This window comes from Acanthopagrus latus, chromosome 19, assembly GCF_904848185.1.
Source record: "Acanthopagrus latus isolate v.2019 chromosome 19, fAcaLat1.1, whole genome shotgun sequence".
Classification (NCBI taxonomy): Eukaryota; Metazoa; Chordata; class Actinopteri; order Spariformes; family Sparidae; genus Acanthopagrus; species Acanthopagrus latus.
This window is the reverse complement of record NC_051057.1, coordinates 22,754,037-22,770,466: the sequence shown is the minus strand read 5'-3', so window position 1 is coordinate 22,770,466 and position 16,430 is coordinate 22,754,037. Positions and strand designations below refer to the sequence as shown.

General features: G+C 43.6%; 1 protein-coding gene across 2 annotated transcripts; it reads left to right on the top strand.

The window, feature by feature from the left end:
• The first annotated feature begins 2,717 nt into the window (after window positions 1-2,717).
• On the top strand, window positions 2,718-15,627 carry LOC119009041. Of its 2 annotated transcripts, none has more exons than XM_037079944.1 (16): window positions 2,718-2,856; window positions 3,703-7,300; window positions 8,385-8,526; window positions 8,653-8,793; window positions 9,183-9,231; window positions 9,575-9,711; window positions 10,324-10,427; window positions 10,654-10,764; window positions 10,916-11,167; window positions 11,362-11,441; window positions 11,615-11,815; window positions 12,594-12,663; window positions 12,744-12,872; window positions 13,104-13,159; window positions 13,418-13,487; window positions 14,318-15,627. In XM_037079944.1, the coding sequence occupies exons 2-16, from the start codon at window positions 3,713-3,715 to the stop codon at window positions 14,462-14,464; spliced, it is 5,277 nt and encodes a 1,758-aa protein (XP_036935839.1). In that variant the 5' UTR covers window positions 2,718-2,856; window positions 3,703-3,712; the 3' UTR covers window positions 14,465-15,627. The 2 variants fall into 2 exon arrangements, with proteins under 2 accessions (XP_036935839.1, XP_036935837.1); XM_037079942.1 differs by having other exon boundaries at window positions 11,359-11,441.
• The last annotated feature ends 803 nt before the right edge of the window (window positions 15,628-16,430 follow it).

The window sequence follows — 16,430 nt, the reverse complement described above, 5'->3', positions numbered from 1 at the left end:
GAATTTGTGTTCTGCAGGGTTCTGTTGTACCTGTGTTGTGTCTGATTTTTGGGGTTGATCGTGACCTGCAGGTGGCTTTTTTAAAAGCTAGTCGCTCTTCATTATGAGAAATATAACTGAACAATCAGATACGAAAACAAAAACAAACAAACAGAAAAACAAAATATGAAGAAAAAAAATCAAGAAATGTAATTTATTAAATTAACAATCCGACACTAAAGAAATATATCTATAAATATATGGCAAATATAATATATGCCCATAAAACAAAAAGATCTGAGTCTTGTCACCTTGTTAATATTGTAAGTATTAAAATTATGAGTTTGAATTTCTTCTCCAAAACTACTCATTGCTTCTTTCAGCAGAAATAACATTTGATGTCACTTTTTGATTAATGACTACATATATTTTCAGTGTTATTCTTGGTTAATTTAAGGGCATATTAATGTATTTATTGAGCTATTTATATACATATATTAATTATGGCTTTAGCAGTTCCAGTCAGACTTTTATTTTGTAGGACGTTGATCTAGGATGCATTCAAGGGCCTCCGTATTTCTATAATCCTGTGCTACAGCACGAATTAATACTGTAATTGGCAGATTGTAAGGGGACTTTTTAAATTAAAAAGACATGATGGGGTTTAAATAGGCTGATTAATTATGTTTTTTTTTTAAATTTTTTTTACTGATTATGTTTCCATTAAATACTTTTAACTAACCCTAACCCAAAAAGATGATAAAGTAGTAGAATAAGTGTTATTAAACGGTTGACTAAAAACGAACGACGAAAAATACTACTAATTAAAAAGAAAATCATTTAACTTTTCTGTCAAATGTCCTGTGGATATAACATGTCCTATGGAAGTCCAGCAGGTGTAATTTAAAGTCAATCAAAATATGATATCACAATTTCCAGATTTCATTCAAACGCGCAGTTCCCCTGGTAACTACAGACAGTCACGTTAAAGTGTGGTTTGGGGGAAAACGGCAGGGACAAAGTCACAGTCCCGCACACAAACCGCAAGAAACCGAGCCTGACCTTAACGCAGCAGGAGGACAGGTGACAGGTGAGTCAGAATCAATGTCAACAAGTCGGACAGAAGTAGGTTTATTTACAGGATTATGTTAAAATGTGTTGGTTTAACGTTGGGGTTAGCTAGCGGTGACCGTTAGCTTCTTTTAACGTCAATGTTGTGGTTCGATTAATGGACGTTAGCTAGCTAACGTAACGGTAGATGGCTAATTACGAACTCCGCAATGTTAGCTGCTGTTTTCACCAGAGGATAACAGCTCGGGTAACCTGACTTCCTGCACGTTAGCAGAGGTGTCCAGTGGGTTTTTTGGGAGTTTTTTTTCTCACTTACTGAAGCTAACAGACACGCTTAATAATTCAGGTTGTCAGCGGAGAGGACTGACTTCAAACCCGCAGCGCGTCCGTGGTCGGTCAGAACACCAGACCTCATGTTGACTGGAGATATTTTTATACACGTCATTAAGCTAGTTAGATTTAAATTTCACCACAAAACCTAACTGCTAATGCCTGTTTTAAGTCGTTTAAAATGTGCTGAAGCTAACTTAACTAGCGTATAGCTCACAAAGTTTGCTAACAAGATGCTTTATAAACGTTAGCCGTTAGCGCTAACGTCAGTTACGATGGTACCCATCAGAAATGAGTGAGAAATCGGCTTTATTTACATATTTTAACGCTTTTTCTTTACTTTACTCAGTCTGGTTAGCTAAAACTGATGTGAACCAGCGAGCAGCATCTCATGAAGTTAATGTCAGCCTTTGAAAGATATGTTATTAAAGGTTAAAGGAACAGTTTATGAGAATTCAGTCCTTTTAGATAAGGTGTAACTTTTATTGATCCTCTGTTGGAGGAAATAAGTTTACTAAGAGGAATATTAAACAGAATGCAATAAAAACCCTACACAAATAAATTGATTGAATTACAGATGCCTCTTTTCAGTTGTTTTGAATGTGCTGAAGCTAACTTGACTTAGCTTATAGCTTCCAAAGTATGCTAACAAGATGCTTATAAACTTAAATGTCAGTCTGTGTCAGAAAAGTTGGACAAGGAACCAAAGTGAACGAGAAACCAATCCTTCTCTTCTTAATGTTTGAATCCTACAGAGTTAAAGGTTGGCAAATTTTGTCTGAACACATAAAAAGTGTAGTTTGAGTTTCCTTGTTGTGAATGACGTATTTTGAACAGACTGGAATAACATCTTAGAAAAGATCAGATAGGATTTGTCTTTACTGGTCCTCTGTAGGAGAAAATCAGCTTGGCTTTGACTAAGAGAAATATAACAAAAGGTGTAAGTGTCATCGACCTGTGTTTGTCAATAATCCAAAATCCAGTTAAAAAAATCCCATAGGCTTTTTGTTGAGTGGACCACAGCGATGCTAACCTCAGTGTTAGCCTACAAAGTTACATCATCACTACAGCACCCTCTGAGAAGTTTTACTGGGTGATCTGAGTAATCATTAGTGTAACCTGAGGTGGTCGCATTAAATGTACCTCTGCTATCACAAACATAAATGAAATTATGACTCTGTTGTTTACTTTCCAGCAGTTAAGTGTGCAGTATTTACCAGGACTCCTCCACTTTGAGCCCTTTTGCTGTTGCAGTGTTTTTTGTCCAGGCCAGCTGCTGTTGTGACTCACTTCCTCTGTCCTCTGCTCCCCCAGCCAGTCTCCCTGGTGACCATCGACAGCAGCAGCTCTTGTCCCATCGAGTTACCCACCAGCCCGAGTCACATGACTTCAGACCAGCATACACTGTATCCGGCTGATCTACAGGTACAGTTAACGCTCGGAGCACTGGGTCCTGGATACTGCTACGTCTGCCAGGTACTGTAACATTAACTCCTCGCTAAACAGACAATTATACTGTACTTTTGTACCTAAAGTAACAGAATTCCTCAGAAATCTGGTCTGAATATATTTGAAAACTTCATGATCAGATTTCAGTCTGGAAAATAACTCTTGATTGAAAAAGTCAAGTCTGCAAAACTTTCCAACCTTTACTGGGGGAAACAGTAAATAACCTTTTCAGGAGTGCAGTATGTTTATGTTAGTAGACAGAAATAGCAATATTATAATGGAATTGTTATTTAAATTTACTTTGATTATGTCATCTCTAGCTTTCAGCCTGTTCACAACAGGCAGGCAGAATAGTCTGAGTGATTGTTGGGGCCCTGACAGCTCGTGGCCTTGTGAGGGGAGGCAGGGAGGAGGCTTAAACTAATGTAAGTCAGAGTGGAGGGGAAGAGAAGTGAATGGTCGGATGGGAGGAAGGGGGAGTTTCAGGGACAGAGGGGGAGGAGTGGACCCTGCTGCATTACCGCTCTGTGATTGGTGGCTGCTGGGCCATGTGCTGACCCCTTTCAAACTGTATCCTAACTAGGGCTCCCACATACATTCACACACACACATACACTCACACACACACAAAGTGGTGTGCGGCCCACTGTTGAGTGGCAGGGACATGTGAGCTCCTTCACATTTGCTATTCTGGGCAGGGGAGGGGAAAAGGGGGAGGGAAGGGGAGGGGGTGAAGCAGGGAGGAGTAGAGGGTCTTTTCTCTTTCTGCATGTGGCTGAGCCATCGTGAGGATCTGCTCATGATATTGTCCCGTGTTGTGTAGGCTCTCAGTGCGTTCGGCCATAGAAGTCTTGTGTTTTGTTCCCACTCTAGGCCGGAGAAGATGGGGTGCTGCTTTAGTAAGGAGCTGAACCCCGGCCTGCAGAACGAGAGGAGCGGTCTGTTACAGCCCCCGCTCCACGATGGGCTGAACGAGGTGACGGAACAGGTCAGGCAACATGCTGCGGCTGTGGCTCAGCATGTGTGCTTGGACGAAGAGGAGACACGTGTGGCAGATGGAGGGACCGACAGGAAGCCTTCAGAGGATGAAGGAAAAAATCCAGAAGTGGAAAACAAAGTTTGTCCGGAGGCGGCCGTGGTCAGCAAGGACGGTGACACACAGAGCGAGAGGGATCCTAAAGCAGCTAGCACTCAAGAAGAGACCGGGGCTATTATTATCACAACCAGCACAAACATACATTCAAACACGGACGCAGAGGCAGGTGTGACCCACGCTGCCAGGCCCAGCTGTGGACCGGCTCCCTATATGGAGGTGCCCACACAGAGTCCAGTCAGACAGAAGATTTTGGCGAACGCCACAATCAGAGCTTCGTGGTTCAGTTCACACCCAGATGGCCAGAAGCAGCACAAACAGTTAAGCAGTTGGTCAGCTCCCACCAGGATACACTCCGGTGACTCTCACGACAGTGTCACAGAGAGTGCGGTGTCGGCCGAGCCGCCACTGGTCAGTGTGTGTCAGGGCCCACAGGGGGTTTACCCCCGAGCTGAGCACAACGATGAGGAAGGCGGGGAGGTCTGTGTGGTCACAACGACACTGGGTCAAGGTTTCGAAACGAGGACCCGGAGCTTCTACAGCATATGTTCCATTGACGCTGATGACCTTGAACACGACCACGTTCACAGCCAATCCCAAACAGCTGGAGCAACACTGTCACTGCAAACAGCTGAAGTAGAAACAGCTGCTCTACCCTGCCTAGTGGAGTCTCCAGCCTCCAGCCAATCACACACAGATGCATCTGCATTCTGTGAGCATGTCACACAGTCTAAGATGACCCATCAGTCACATGATGAGAAACCAGTTCCAGCTCAATCAAATTCTGAACCTTCCTCCACCGTTTTGTCACAGGGACACTCCACCACCCCTCATCCTGTTGGACCTTCTCAGGTGGAGGCGTTCATGCACGTCTTTGAGGAAGGAGAAAAGACGACAGCTGCACAGGAAACTCCCATCGATCAGCCCCTCACTGTGTCAGTGAAGCATGACTCTGCAGACACAGAACCCTCAGTATTATTAACCTCTGACTGTGACCCTGAAGTCCACATCGGCGTGCAGCATGACACTGCTGACTGTTTGCCTCAAGCTGGAGATTCACCAGATGGAATTTACTCGGAGGAAATGAATGAGATGAAGAGGCACATGTCACAGGAGGAGCAGGATGCACTTGATGGTGATTTTCCTCCAGCCAATTCACTGTCAGATGAGCAGTCCACCTTCCTTTCCTTCCATCCTGTTGTACCTCCACAGCTGGAGCCACTGTCCAGCAGTCAGACAGACAGAGAGGAAGCTCAGACGTCCACACAAGGCAGCCTTCAGCCTGGAGAGCTGACCGACCAGACAGCCCCAGAGGACTCAGTGGGGTCTAAGGATGACGTGATGATGATGTCACACACAGAGGAAAGGGCATGTGTGGAGGGGTCAGAGGAACAAAAAGTTTCAGAGGAGTGTGTGTGCGTGGAGAGAGTGTGTTCAGTGGACTACAGAGTAGCAGAGGGACCCTTCAGGGCTCCAGAGGAAACAGTGGTCAAATTCCAGGACAAAGATTTGGATCAGAGTGTTGATTCGGACTTTAACCCTCTGGATGATCATCTGCGGTGGTCTGACCTGTCAACACAACAGCTCATCCAAAGTCCACAACCAGCAGCAGCTGAAACTCCTGAGCTGGACAATTCCAGTCAGAGCAACCTCAGCCTCAATCTGCTGCACAAGGAGGAGGTTGTGTTGCCTCTGTCTGAAGGCCAGATAGAGATGGATAAATCATCCCTGCAGAGCAGTCCCATCGCTGTGAGTACATACAGAAGCCACAGTGAGGAGAGTAATGTTGGTCACAGCGGCACAGCAGATACAACTCTCACTGAAGTGTCCTCAGTTTCCACCATCTCAGCTGTGTCATCACTGCCCACTGAACTGACCGCCTTCTCCTGCCACACAGCTCTGACCGCTCTGTCAGATATCAGGTCCACATCTCACCAGAGTGACTCCATCACATCTGACAAAGTGGATGTTAATTCAAATGATCCAACATTTGAGTTGAGCAGCATTAAACCTCCCGGTGAAGAAGTCAACAGTTCTGAGGATGCGATGGTGTCTCTGATGAGTGACTCAGAGGAGCCTCTTCAGGACCTCCTCCTGAGTGGAGATGACAAAAAACCACAGCCAGAAATTTGTCACAACAGCAGACATGTTGAGAAAGGTGATGTCACTGTTGTTTTACCAGAAACAGCTGATAACCCCTCTCAACCACTCTCTGTTACTACCTTCTCCACTCCACCTTCCTCTTCCTTGTATCTGTGCACATCTCCAGAGAAAGGAGAGCATAGTTTCTGCCCAGAGATTGAAGCTGACAGTTCTGAGAGTGTATGCAGACAAATCCACCAGAAGGTAAATCCACCAGAGAAAGTCTTCATGCGTATGTGTGAGGAAGAAGAGACGACAGCTGCACAGGAGACTCCCATCGATCAGCCCCTCACTGTGTCAGTGAAGCATGACTCTGCAGATACAGAACCCTCAGAATTATTAACCTCTGACTGTGACCCTGAAGTCCACATCGGCCTGCAGCATGACACTGCTGACTGTTTGCCTCAAGCTGGAGTTTCACCAGATGGAATTTACTCAGAGGAAATGAATGAGATGAAGAGGCACGATGCACTTGATGGTGATATTCCTCCAAAAACTCCTGACAGTTCACTGTCAGGTGAGCAGACCACCACCCTTGATCCTGTTCCGTCTCCGCAGCTGGTTGACATTAAGGAACCTCAGCACAGCTCTCAGCCTGAAGGCCTGAGCAGTCAAACAGCTTCTGATGAGGAAACAAAAGGGGTGAAGCAACACATGTCACAGCAGGAGGAAATTCCTCTAGAACCTCTCAATATTCCAGCCACTGAGATGCAGTTCAAGGACCATGATGAAACCAGCAACTGTGACTTGTACATGATTCCTAATGGCTTTAGCTGTCCAGATGAAAACACCTCGGTTGTGGACTGCCAGGACGACCCCGTCATGATGATTGTGGACCCAGGCCAGATTGACGTTTACGCCTCAACTCCGTCATATGAGATCCATCCCCTCTGTCACAATCCATCAGCGACTGCTGAGGAGGGAGAGCATGAAGGAGGGATGAGGGAGATGGTATCTGAGCTGCTGGGAGAGGACGGGGACGCTTCTGTCTGCCGCCTCTACCCCCACCCCTGGATCAAGCTGGGTCTTGGGGAGAGCTGTGGAGTGTGGGCCCAGGGTGTGTCTGAGGTCGAAGCCGCCCAGAGCGACCACAAGACGGGGACTGGATCAGAGCAGATCCCAGCCTTGGTGTCTGAGCTCCAGCCCTCTATGGCTCTGCTGGGAGCTTACCCATACAGCACTGTGATGCCTCAGGGACCCTGTGTGTGGGACTGGCACACAGATTGCACTCAGCCTGTAAGTGTTCACTCAACATGAGACAGTTGGGTTCAGTGAAAATATTCAATGTGAAGTCTTAACCCCTTAAGTAGAAACAGTGTTCAGTCAGACAAAGAAAGACTTGAGGTTGAGCCTTGAGGTTCAGAGTGATTTATTGGTGCATTCATGCACTAAACTAAACACACATAGACACACAAAGAATCCACAACTGGATTGGACGCCTTTAAATACTCTTTGTTTTGAAGATGTTACATAACGAGCGTTTGTTAAGGACACAGATGTCTTTGATGCATCACAGATTTGCAAGAATGAGCTGAGAAATAAACAACAGTTGAGTGGTGTGTTCACAGGCGTACAGTATGTAAAGTAACCTCCATCCAGCCTCCATGTGTGAGTGTTGTGTTCACTCAGGTTCAGAGGGTCTGTTATCTGAAAAACAATGTTGGAGATAAAATTTAAACGGGTTGATGAAGCGTGCCTGAGCTTTAAAGGAACAGTCCAGTCAGCTTCGTCATTCACAAAACCTTTCTGGAGCTTCACAGCAAAACAGTGTTGCAGCATTCTGCTAAACAGCTGAAGTAGTTGGATGTAATCCTTAGGGTTTTGGGAGACTTTAAATTACTTCGAAAATATGTTATTTACATACTTTTTAAGTCGACATCGTCACTGTAACTGCTAAACTAAAAGCGTGGGTGATTTTTATGTTTTAAAACAAACCCTCAGCTACTTCAGCTGTTTATGAGAATGGTGCAACACTGTTTTTCCAGAAATGTGTTGTGGACTATGAAACTTCACCTGACTGAGTGACTGAATTTTCTAAGAAATTTAACCCAGATCACGTTTTCCTCCACATCTCTGTTGTAGCATTGAGTAAGATTAAATGGCATTTGGGTCTGTGCTTGTATTCAATACGTTCAATGATACATTTGAACATTAGGTTTTGAATTGAATCAGATCAGAGCTTCTGTAAAACATCTGTGTCTCTGTCTTTATGTTGATTTAATCTTCCTAAGTAACTCTGCCACTTGTGTTACACACAATACACCTGATTTATCTTTTCATACCGGATTAATGTTGTGAACATTTTGTGGTTTTGTTTCAGGGACCTATCACTGCCCCCAGCCTTAACCCTGATGCTGAAGTCTGGACCAATCCCAACTTTAACTTGGACGTCTCCAGCCCCGCCTACCTGCAGCCTGAGCAGCCATGGGTGCAGTTCCCCAACAATCTAACCAATCAGGAAGGTAGGCTGGAGTGACTTAATCAATTTATCATGTTCACTAAATAACAGGACTTCATTTGAATAGTATTGTCCGTGGCACATTGTGGCTGTGGTGTAGTGGTAAGATGCTATGTGGTTGATTCTACAGGATACGTGCCAGAGTTCCAGCTGGAGAACGTGTGCCTGACTGAGACTGTGGTTGAGGCAGATCCCAGCACACTGGAGTACCAGACACTGACTGCTGAAGCTCCTGTAGTTACTAGAGAGTCCAGTGAGCCACCTGTCACAGGTAAGAGTCCCAGCTAGAAGTTGGGGAGTACTACACTGTGTGTCAAAAAGTCATGTATAGCCTTTTTTTGGCTCCAGAGAAAGCTGTATGTAATCTGATAGGTTGCCTCCAGTGAAGTCACTCAGTGGTTGAATTGAATTGTAGGTAATGTAGGCACCAGGTATTGAAAGGGATGAAGAATGTGTGGACTGCCGTATTGATTTTGATCATTTGTTGGCAACAATGAGTCCAACAGTGTTACAGGATTGCGATTCAAATGAGACCAGTGGACTGCTTTAATGTGTGAAATGACCCTTTAACCACTTTAAAATTACCTCAGTTGTTTGTAGTTTGTTTATTTTGATTGACGTTGTCTGCTCACATGTTGTAATGACTTCTTTTGTTTTCAGATGAGATCAGACAACAGCTGAGGACAGTTTTGGAGTCCTGCCTGACCAGGTAACGACTCACAACTCGTCATTTCTCTTAGTTCACTTGAAGGAGTGATGTCATCCGATATTTAGAGGACTGGTTTCGAACAAGGCAACATGTTATTTAAGCATAAATACATATTTTAAAATGTAGTCCCATTACTCTGATAAAACAGTAAAACTGGGGTTTAGTGCCATGTTTGCTATTCCAGCTGCTTGATCACTATTATTTGACCTCCATGTCACTGTATCTAAACAAGCCATTTCCCTTGTCTTGTCAAGAAATGAATACCATCATGTGTGACATGTCATAACCTTTGCATCCTCCAAACATTCCTCGATAGAGACTATCCTCTTCTGTCCCTCCACAGGGAGCACCTCGGCAACGACCTGTACCTCAATTCTCAGATGGACAGCGACCAGTATTTTCCCATCCAAACTCTGGCCAGCCTCGACAAGATCAAGAACATCAGCACGGACCTGGACCTCATCTCCGACATTTTGAAATGTCAGTGTTGGTATTCTGCTGTGATTAGTCGTCTTGACATCCTCTTACGATGAACCACAATTATTCTGGAGTTTTTATTAGTCATTTTTAATGATAATATATTTTTAATGCACATGGACAGGTGTGTTTTTATGTTTATTCTAAGATTTGAATCCCTGCAAAATTCAGGACTATCAGCATTAAAGAGAAACATATTTTTGAGTATTGCTCTGACATTTTTATCAAAGGGCGGCTGTAGCTCAGCAGGTAGAGCAGGTCGACTAGTGATCAAGAGGTCACTAGTTCAAATCCCAGCTCCGGGCAAGGCTGAGCTGCATGTCGAAGTGTCTTTGAGCAAGATACTGAACCCCACATTGCTCATCAGTGAGGGCCCTGCGATGAGCTGGCGACTTGTTCAGGGAGTACCCTGCCCTCGCCCTGAGACAAGGCTGGGGATTGGCTCCAGCAGCAACACCCCGTGACCCCATGGAAAGGGATAAGTGGTTACGGACAATGACATGACATGAATTTTTTTTCAAAGAATCCAAACAAACACAAGAAAGACTTTTTGTTAGACTGTAAAGTGTGGTTTGTTTTTGTCCTGAGATATTTTCTTCTCTCATTGGCTGACAGCCCTGCCGGTGGTCCAGGTGGCTCCATGTGGACAGAAGGTCCGGCCCAGTCAGAGTCGATGTGTCGTCATCCTGCGTGAGATTCCCGACAGCACACCTCAGGAGGCAAGAGACCGTTGACCACTCCATAACACAAAGTTTCAGTTTCCTTTCATCTTCTTAAACTGGTGCTGTGACTGGAAGCTTTTGTTCATAAACCTAAATACTTGTCCTGTTGTCCTGTCACTGTCAGACGGTTCGACATTGATAAAGCTTATAAATGCAGAGGTTTTAAATGTAAAGTCTACTTGTGTTGGTTCTGGTTTAATTGAACGTTCCCATTGATGTGCAGGAGGTGGAGGCTCTCTTTGAGGGCGACGGCCTGCCCAAGTTCCTGAGCTGTGAGTTTGTGAAGAACGACAACTGGTTCATCACTTTCAAATCAGAAGCTGATGCACAACAGGTAACATCCAGACGTCTTTCTTATCACTGAGTATTTGATGCTTGTAGAAATTTTCGCCAAAGTACATTTGAACAGGACTACTGTTACACAGGTGGCACACTGTGTAGTTTGTATGATCTGACAACCATGTTACTGTGCATGTTGTGGTTAGGCCTACAGGTACCTGAGGGAGGAGGTCCGGGTGTTTAAGGAAAAACCGATCATGGTGAGGATAAAGGCCAAAACTATGGCAGTCACTTCCTACGCTCCAAAAAATGGATACAGACCGGCCCAGCTGGACCAGTACGGCTCCTACTACCCTCCAACCACCTACCAGCCGCCCTGCCCCACCCACGTACCGGCACAACAACTGTACGATTTCACCAATGAGGTGTGGGCAACTGGATACCAAGAATGTGCTGAGGTGAGTCTTTAAAACTAAACCAACCAAGAAGAGATCATTGTAACTGGAACATATTTTATTATCACATCACCAGACAGGCGATCCTGTAGCTGGTTTTGACTCATTAAATGTGTGAACAGTCTCTGTGGTCTTATCTTGTTTCAGCACTTGTTAGGTCATGAGCAGTGTGATTTTGTCGTTGTTTTTGTCAGCAGCCTCCACCACTGATGGGTGACTTCATGAATGGATTCTCAGCAGCTTCCAACTTCAAACCTCACAACACACACAGGCCGAGGTAGTTAAGTGTCACTCTGTGTTTTGATTAAATAATAGATGTACTTCCCCCGTGTACTTCAGATCTGTTACAGGTGAAAATATTTTTTATCATCCTATGTGTGATAGCTGTCAGGCTGTTTGAATCTTGGTTTGTATAATCGCTGGCTGGCATTCATAAAGGATTTCTTCCAGGAGAGGCTCGAGATGGGCAAACTCTGGAGACCGTTGGCAGTCCAGTCAGAATGATTCCTCACACTCGTCAGAACAGGCGCCAGTGGAGCACTCGTTCCCTCCAGGTCGAGGGCGGTCCCGGGGCAACGCGCGGCGTCAGGGCAGAGGTGGAAGGACGGAGCCTAGCAAGCAGGTTGTGTTACCCACTGCTGATTGTGGAAGGTAACAAAACTCAGAAGTCTTCAGAAGTTTGAGTGTAACTGATCATGACTCACACACTTCATGTAGCTGAGAGGTCAGATGTTGAGATACCTGCTGTAAATCATGGATCGTGGATAAATCAGATTCTGATGACTGAGAGCAGCTCATGCAGCACTTTTTGTTTATCCAGGCCTGTGCTCATATATTGAATATCCCGTTAACATCTGTGTGATTTTTCACCTATTATGCTGTCATTTCTTACCTTGCTGACCATCTAGAGTTTAAAGAGAAGGGAACCACTGAAACACCTTATATATCATACTATTAAACATTCTCTATATCTAATCAAACAGTTCTTTAATCATGTTTTTTATTTAAAAGTGTTGAATGTGTTGCTACTGAGGGAGAAGAAGTGAACAGTATATCAATCTATCAGTCAGGAATGAAAGAAATAAAATAAGCAAGAAAACAACAGAATCAACAAAATTTAAAAATACAAGGACAAAAACAGGACAGCTGGTGATCTTGGGGATTTATTTATAATTTATCATACCTAATCAAAAAGATGTTGCCGTAGTTACAGCTCAGAGTGCTGCACTGTAGGCAGAGATTTATAACTGTAAAGTCTCGACTCTTTGGTCTGAGAAGCAGCAGCTATGTATAATTACAATTCTGCACACATGCAGCCCTCTGTGCCTAAAACTAGAGACACGTTTGAATTAGAGCAGGTGGAGTGATGCTTTAATGCCGAGGTATAAATGTTCTCAGTGCTGCTCTGCTGTGTGTCTCTGCTCTGAAGGAGAGGAAACTTCAGCCAGAGGAGGAGAGAGAACCCGAGGACATGGGACAAGTCTGCTGGTAACAACCATGTAAGTATCCAGCAAGCATCATCGCTGTTGGTTCACTTCACCTTGACAAGACTGTGAACTGACTGTGTGTGTCTGTGTAGAATGCACAAAGTCAGTCACCGCCTCGTCAGCCATCTCCTCCTCTTGAGCTCGGGCCCACAAGCTTCCCTCCCCTTCCCCTGGCAAACACTGCCATAGCAACGGTACCTGCAGCTAACGGCAGCGTCAAGGTAACCAGGTCTCACTGTCTGACACCACACATGCACACACACACACACACACACACACACACACACACACACACACACACACAGTTAATCTGTGTCTCATGCTTGAGAAGCTAACAGAAGCTCATCTTGTACTTAAAGCCCAGACTGTGTTGATGCTTATGTACACAGACACACATACATACATATATACATACATACACACACAACACTGAACTGTCTTCTGTTCACCAGAGTCCAGTAAAAAGCAGCAGCCCATCAGTGCCCACACTGACACCAGAGCCTCAGCAGTAAGTATCCCAGACAGCAGCTGGATGATGATTTTCCTTTACATCAGCTGTTCTGATTAATTCTCTGTTTTGACATGACTGCTTTCTGATGGCATGATGAGATCTGCAGCCGCAGCACAAGCTGCTCCAGTTATCTTTCTCCCGCCCGCCTCGCTCTCAGAATATTTCATATGTGGACTTTGACCACTTTTCCAGTTGTCATGGTGCCAGCTGCGGTCAGAGCTGTGTGTGGTGAGATTGGTTTGTTGATCTCTGCAGGAATGTGAAGGAGCACGCAGAGACGACCAGCGAGGCCAAACCAGCTCTGCTTACACAGGAACCAACTGCAGTAAGACTTGCTTAGCAACCGCTTCACTGATTTTATGGTGTTGAATTATGACTCCTTTTTTTATTTCAGAGCTCCCAGTTTGGTGCTTTTTTCAGTCTGTTCTTTAATATCAGCACTGCTTTTAAACACCTTGAAATTGAACTGAAATGTAATGAAATTAAAATACTGTAATTGCAGTTTTCATTACTCAGGGCTCCAGACTAACTTTCTACCCTTTAGGGTCACCAGCACATAATTTAGATGTACCCATGAACACATTTTGGAGTCATTTCTTAACACATTACATACAAAATTTTAAACAGGAACACAGGTGATTAGACACAATTTTCTTCATTTAAATCACAGGCACAGGCAACAAGAAACAGTTTACACCAAAATAGTTACACTTGTTGTTAATATGAGTATTAAACAATTTACATATTTGTGTAAATGCCATAAAACCACCATCAACCACAACAACAACCAGATTCATATGCTACTTTTGTGCATATTCAAAGTTATTTTATGGTCCCAAAAAAGAATCAAACTTTTTGCTTCTGTTACACTGAACTATAGACAACCTATGGTTGATGGATGAATATATAAAATTTGTACAATTCTTCTCTGAGCCACAATGTTGAAGAGGTGATGATATGGTCTGAGAACAATATAGAGAGGACAGATAATAGGAGTGTCACGATTTATGGATGGCATCTATATGCAATCGTCTAACAACACCATAGCTGTCAAAAGATAGAGTTTAATTCGAAAGCCAAATTGAATGGTGGACTGGAGAATCAAAACATTTCTAATAGTAGATTTTGACCCAACTTTGTGCTCTGATTGGCCAGGAGTCCAAGAAGCTGAGCTACGCCGCAATCTGCCAGAGAGCATCGTCCAATGAAGCGGTGCCGCCAGCTAACCACACCTCTCCAGACACTGAGCGCATGCCAACCTATCCAGGCCAGGCCCCCGAACCAGCTCTGCTGCCACTGTGATGATTCTGGGTTGAGAAAAAGACACTTAGGGACACTTTGTCCGATGGTGTCATACAAGCTATAACTGTGTTACTGTACTGTCATAATTACACAAACCTGCTGCATATTTACTGTGAGGGATGATGTGTGTGTGCAGGAAGATTACATTAAGTGCCAAACAGCCTTTAAATCAACTAGATTTAGGTCTGGATCTTCATTGATTTCAATAATTAACCCTTCATAAACACTGTAGGCATTCACTGAAGTGTGCACTGGGTGGGTTTGGGGGGTCTGACTGCTGGCTGGTTCAGAACTGGATGGGCTGGTGTGGGTCTGGGGGCGCTGACCACTCAGGATGTTTCAGCCAACTTTTCAGTTTTTACAAAGACGGAGGGAATGTGTAAATGTTGATCTGCTACTTTACATTGGCTTTATTTCTTGGTTTGTAGTTCAGGTCAGTTCATTGAGGGCAAGGTTCCATTTTGATTTAGTTTTGTCTCGGCACTTCCTCTCTTGCTGTGTGTGTTAGGTGGTTTCTCTCTGTACAGGACGTTCTGCCATGATTTTTTTTCCCCCCTTATATCTTGTGTTATTCTTTAGTTTATAGGGCTGCTGTGGGTACACACAGTGCTTTTTCTTTAAATATTAGTCCCAGTCACCCAGTTTGTTTCCATTTTCAGATGTTGGTGAGATGTACAGGCCTGTAATAAACCAAGGTCCAGTATGTTTTAGTTATTATTGCCATGAAAAGCACTGAATAGCAATACTTTAGCTCTGCATGATTTTTTTTTAAATTTCATTTTAGAATTTAATTTATGTCATATTTTTATTTATGTTAGAGCTTTCATCTCAGCTGTGTAGAGAGAGGAGTTGAGTTGTTGAACCTCAGTGTCATAAGGTCCAATATTCTGGACACAGGGAGGCTCATCTCCTGTTCTGGCTGGGTGGGTTAGTTACTCAGTGTCTGTAAACAACAACTGTTTCAGCACAAAGAACTTGAACTGTATTTGAGAACTTGAATATGATTGCACTGCGTCAATCTACTGCTTGTTTGTTAAAAATGGAACATTTTTATTGTGGAACAGTTGTCATGGAGAAGGAGCAGGCATGGTTGCGGCACATGTTACTGTACAGATGTACATATTACTGAACAAATATTAAAGAAGTGCCTTTGAAGTTACAAATGCTGGTTTATGTGTTTATATATGTTGACGCAAAGTCTGATTAATCACAGCTTCCATTTCTTTGTATGTTTGTATGTCCTTTGTCTGTCCATTTTTATAAAAGGGTATTATTTCTTTTTCATTCATGTCTGTTAAAGCCTTGATATTGTACAGGACATTCTCTGCCTTGAATTTCTGCTGCACCATCACCATGTAACAGATGATGTTCACGCCCTTGAGTGTGGTTCCTCCTTATTACCAGCAGATGGCAGATGGGTCACATTATAACAGTCATTACTGCATTATGAGGCCCCACCACTTGTTTACAATGAGGATGATTTGATTCCTGGATGACTATAGGCCTAATGAATGAATGATGAATAATACTAATGAAATAGACTGTACCAGAAGGACAAATTGATGCTCTCATATGCATCCATGCCACATTAGGCTTGTTCTATCATATTGGACTTAATTAAAGGCCACTTGCCCTTTAATATTAATCACATTATTCAGTTAAGGTTTAGTTTCTACATGCAGATTAAGAATGACCAAATTAAAAGGCAATGGTCAGAGCAATGGCGAAAACTGGCAAAATTTAAAACATCACTGAACAAACCTTGATTCATAAAATCAAGTTTTTGCAAGTCACGATTTGTCATGTATATTTGGTATTTTATATGAATTAGAAAAGAGCACTCCATCATACTCATATCTAAATAAAGTTATCTATACTTATATGTTGGAGTTGTGATATGACCAAGATGATTTCTAATAAAAGTATTAATGCATTCAGTCAGTGGACTACATCAATACACTTCATG